The 4,496-nt window shown below is 47.8% G+C and overlaps 1 protein-coding gene across 2 annotated transcripts; it reads left to right on the top strand.

The window, feature by feature from the left end:
* The first annotated feature begins 387 nt into the window (after positions 1-387).
* On the top strand, positions 388-2,384 carry LOC112103333 (zinc finger protein 239-like). Of its 2 annotated transcripts, none has more exons than XM_029913469.1 (2): positions 388-617; positions 979-2,384. In XM_029913469.1, the coding sequence occupies exons 1-2, from the start codon at positions 614-616 to the stop codon at positions 2,010-2,012; spliced, it is 1,038 nt and encodes a 345-aa protein (XP_029769329.1). In that variant the 5' UTR covers positions 388-613; the 3' UTR covers positions 2,013-2,384. The 2 variants fall into 2 exon arrangements, with proteins under 2 accessions (XP_029769329.1, XP_029769328.1); XM_029913468.1 differs by having other exon boundaries at positions 976-2,384.
* Positions 2,385-4,496: the final 2,112 nt, after the last annotated feature.

Here is a 4,496-nt window from a genome sequence, read left to right as displayed (position 1 = left end):
AATAACGTAGCTGAAGTTGACGTACTTAGATCGACTTACCATGGTGCCTTCACCGCGGTGAGTCGATTGCTGCCGCTCCCCCGTCGACTCTGCTTGCGCCTCTCACCGAGCTGGAGTACAGCAGTCGACGGGAGAGTGCTCGGGGGTCGATTTATCGCGTCTAGACTAGACATGATAAATCAACCGCTGCTGGATTGATCGCTGCCCGCCAATCCAGCAGGTAGTGTAGACATACCCTGAGATAAGGCAACACAGAGAGAGAGATGAAATCAAGGAGGCTTTGAAAAAGCCGGGCATATGAAACTGCCAAAATGAATGTAGACTCCTGAAAGGGGTACAGTAGTGTGGAAAGCCACTGGTCTACACAGCTGTTTTTAATGTGCTAGCACCTACAGTGGAGCACCCATAGGGAGACACATCTCAAAGAACCATCGTTAATGCACAAATTGAGTAACTTCTTTTTTGTGTTACCTGATCTCATTGGTCTTCTTTCCTCTGAGCAGGGTTTCCAGTTTCCAAACCCGATGTCATCTCCCAGCTGGAACGAGGGGAAGAGCCGTGGGCCCCAGCTCTCCAGGGCTCAGAGGAAAGAGAGATCCTGCTAGGCAGCTGCATGGGTGAGGGATCATTAAACCTACTCAGTGCTTGAAAGAAACAGCTGGGATTCCCAACAAAGAACTTGTGAGGTCTCTGGGTTCAGGATGGTCCCCAGCAGGTGTCATATCCTCAGAGCAGATACTGTTCATGGCTTCCTATCCATCCTGACTAACTCCTGGCAGTAGTTTCCTCCCTGAACTTCCTTTTCCCTGAGTGTTTGGATGGGAAATGGATGCAGAATTGATCCCCACCTCTCGCCACCTTGGGGAAGAGTTTGGGGAAATTCAGGCCCTGATTTTTTTCCATCTCCAGCTATTCTCTTGGTTTGTTCTCCCCTTTTCCCTTCCGGTCTCTGAGGTTTTCCTTTCTCTGTCCCAGCAGGTGAGGGGATGGTGAGCAAGACCATGGAGCAGAATCCTCAGCAGGAAGAGGAGCAAGTGGAAGCGCATGGGGAGTTGTTGCAAAGATGCAAAGGGAGTGTGTCCAGGAGTTGTGAGCAGGGAAAAGGCTCTCAGGGGCAGCACAGGCCAGAGAAGCGGCAGGGAAACCAGCCAGCGCAGAAAGTTGGAATATCTGTTAATTATCGGGGAACTCACAAAGGCCTCAAGGAAACCACGGTGCAGCAGAGAATCCTGACGGGAGAGAGAAATAACACGGGCTTTGAGTTTGGGAAAAAGTTCAGGAGGCGCTCACACCATCAGAGAATCCACACCCGAGTGAGACCCCATGAATGCCGCGAGTGCGGGAAAACCTTCGCTTGGAGCTCAACCCTTATTGCACATCAGAGGATCCACACCGGAGAGAAACCCTATAAATGCCGTGAGTGTGGGAAAACCTTCGCTCGGAGCTCACACCTTATTTCACATCAGAGGAGCCACACAGGAGAGAAACCCTATAAATGCTGTGAGTGCGGGAAAACCTTCGCTTGGAGCTCATCCCTTATTTGCCATCAGAGGATCCACACAGGAGAGAAACCTTATGAATGCTGTGAGTGTGGGAAAACCTTCCCTCACAACTCAACCCTTGTTATACATCAGAGGAGCCACACAGGAGAGAAACCTTATGAATGCTGTGAGTGCGGGAAAACCTTCGCTCAGAGCTCAAGCCTTATTGCACATAGGAGGAGCCACACAGGAGAAAAACCCTATGAATGCCATGAGTGCGGGAAAACCTTTGCTCAGAGGTCAGGCCTTGTTACACATCAGAGAAGCCACACAGGAGAGAAACCCTATAAATGCCGTGAGTGCGGGAAAACCTTCGCTCAGAGCTCACACCTTACTGCACATCAGAGGATCCACACAGGAGAGAAACCCTATAAATGCTGTGAGTGTGGGAAAACCTTCCATCACAACTCTTCTCTTATTTATCACCAGAGAAGCTGCAAGGGAGATAAACACCATGAAAATCTTGTCTAGGGTCTCAGAAAAGACTGTTTTTTCCTTTTGCTAATTCCCAAGTAGTGAACTTTAAGGCAGCATTTGTGGCATCTCAGCTCCTTCAGGTGAGTTGTCTGCTTTTCCCTTTTGCAGCTCACCTTTCCTTGGAGTGAAGCCCACAGTGTTTTTCATCAACTCCTTTGTTCTGTGTCATGGAAGTGTGTGTCCCTCCAACAGGAATGTCCATCAGCCCCAGGTGGGGGAACCAGGAGTGACCTTTACTCGGTACATGGAGGTTAAATCTACCTGGGCCTTGACTCCACTAGGGTTTTCCATGGAGTTAGCTAGATTGAGTTAGCGATCCTGATATAAAAACACAACTATTTTTTTCAATAAAGAAAATAGCCCATAGAGCTGCCAGGGTAACGTAGCAAATTTCCTCACCACCGGATATAACCCCCATCACTTTTCCTAGTCTAACCAAATTTGGAGCATCACGTTTATACTTTTCCTTCCACTCCACAGTGATTGTTAGTCACCAGGACAGATTGCCTCATTCCCAGTTGTTCCCACGTTGCACTGGGTTCTGCTGAATAACAATTGGGTTTTGTACCATTTTTCTCCTAAGAACATAAGAATGGCCATACTGGGTCAGACCAAAGGTCCATCCAGCCCAGTATCCTGTCTGCCGACAGTGGCCAATGCCAGGTGCCTCAGAGGGAGTGAACCTAACAGGTAATGATCAAGTGATCTCTCTCCTGCCAGCCATCTCCACCCTCTGACAAACAGAGGCTAGGGACACCATTCCTTACCCATCCTGGCTAATAGCCATTAATGGACTTAACCGTCATGAATTTATCTAACAGGGTTTAAAAGAGAACTATAGCCTTCACAACCTCCTCAGGCAAGGAGTTCCACAGGTTGACTGTGCGCTGTGTGAAGAAGAACTTCCTTTTATTTGTTTTAAACCTGCTGCCCATTAATTTCATTTGGTGGCCCCTAGTTCTTATATTATGGGAACAAGTAAATAACTTTTCCTTATTCACTTTCTCCACATCACTCATGATTTTATATACCTCTATCATATCCCCGCCTTAGTCTCCTCTTTTCCAAGCTGAAAAGTTCTAGTCTCTTTAATCTCTCCTCATATGGGACCCGTTCCAAACCCCTAATCATTTTAGTTGCCCTTCTCTGAACCTTTTCTAATGCCAGTATATCTTTTTTGAGATGAGGAGACCACACCTGTACGCAGTATTCAAGATGTGGGCGTATCATGGATTTATATGGGGCAATAATATATTCTCTATCTTATTCTCTATCCCCTTTTCAATGATTCCTAACACCCTGTTTGCTTTTTTGACTGCCACTGCACACTGCGTGGACGTCTTCAGAGAACTATCCACAATGACTCCAAGATCTCTTTCCTGATTAGTTGTAGCTAAATTAGCCCCCATCATATTGTATGTATAGTTGGGGTTATTTTTTCCAATGTACATTACTTTACATTTATCCACATTAAATTTCATTTGCCATTTTGTTGCCCAATCACTTAGTTTTGTGAGATCTTTTTGAAGTTCTTCACAGTCTTCTTTGGGTTTAACTATCTTGAGCAGTTTAGTATCATCTGCAAACTTTGCCACCTCACCTTTCTCCAGATCATTTATGAATAAGTTGAATAGGATTGGTCCTAGGACTGACCCTTAGGGAACACCACTAGTTACTCCTCTCCATCTGAGAATTTACCATTAATTCCTACCCTTTGTTCCCTGTCTTAACCAGTTCTCAATACATGAAAGGATCTTCCCTCTTATCCCATGACAACTTAATTTACGTAAGAGCCTTTGGTGAGGGACCTTGTCAAAGGCTTTCTGGCAATCTAAGTACACTATGTCCCCTGGATTCCCCCTTATCCACATGTTTGTTGACCCCTTGAAGAACTCTATTATATTAGTACAGGGGTGGCCAACCTGTGGCTCTGGAGCCACGTGCGGCTCTTCAGAAGTTAAATATGTGGCTCCTTATATAGGCACCAACTCCGGAGCTGGAGCTACAGGCGCCAACTTTCCAATGTGTCGGGGGGTGCTCACTGTTCAAGCCCTGGCTCTGCCACAGGCCCGGCCCCCACTCCACCCCTTCCCCTGAGCCAGCCATGCCCTCAATCCTCCCCCCGAGCTTCCTGCATGCCACAAAATAGCTGATTGGGGGGGATGGGGACGCGCTGATCGGTGGGGCAGCTGGTGGGCAGGAGGCCCTGGGAGCAGGGGGGAGCTGATGCGGGGGGCTGCTGACGCATTCCTGTGGCTCTTCGGCAATGTACATGGGTAAATTCTGTCTCCTTCTCAAGCTCAGGTTGGCCACCCCAGATTAGTAAAACATAATTTCCCTTTACAGAAAGTGAAGATATTGGAGAACAAAGAGATCAGGTGACCTCCTGGCCCGGGAAAGAGACAAAGGCCAGAGGAGGGGCTGGAGAATTTCAGTTCGGAGCTGGTTGGGGAAATGGAGGGGGGCCCAGATGGGGCT

The sequence above is a fragment of the Terrapene carolina genome, unplaced genomic scaffold, assembly GCF_002925995.2.
Source record: "Terrapene carolina triunguis isolate 2854851 unplaced genomic scaffold, T_m_triunguis-2.0 Scaffold661, whole genome shotgun sequence".
Taxonomy (NCBI): Eukaryota; Metazoa; Chordata; order Testudines; family Emydidae; genus Terrapene; species Terrapene triunguis.
Note: the sequence above shows the minus strand (reverse complement) of the source record. Positions and strands in the feature narration are given on the sequence as shown.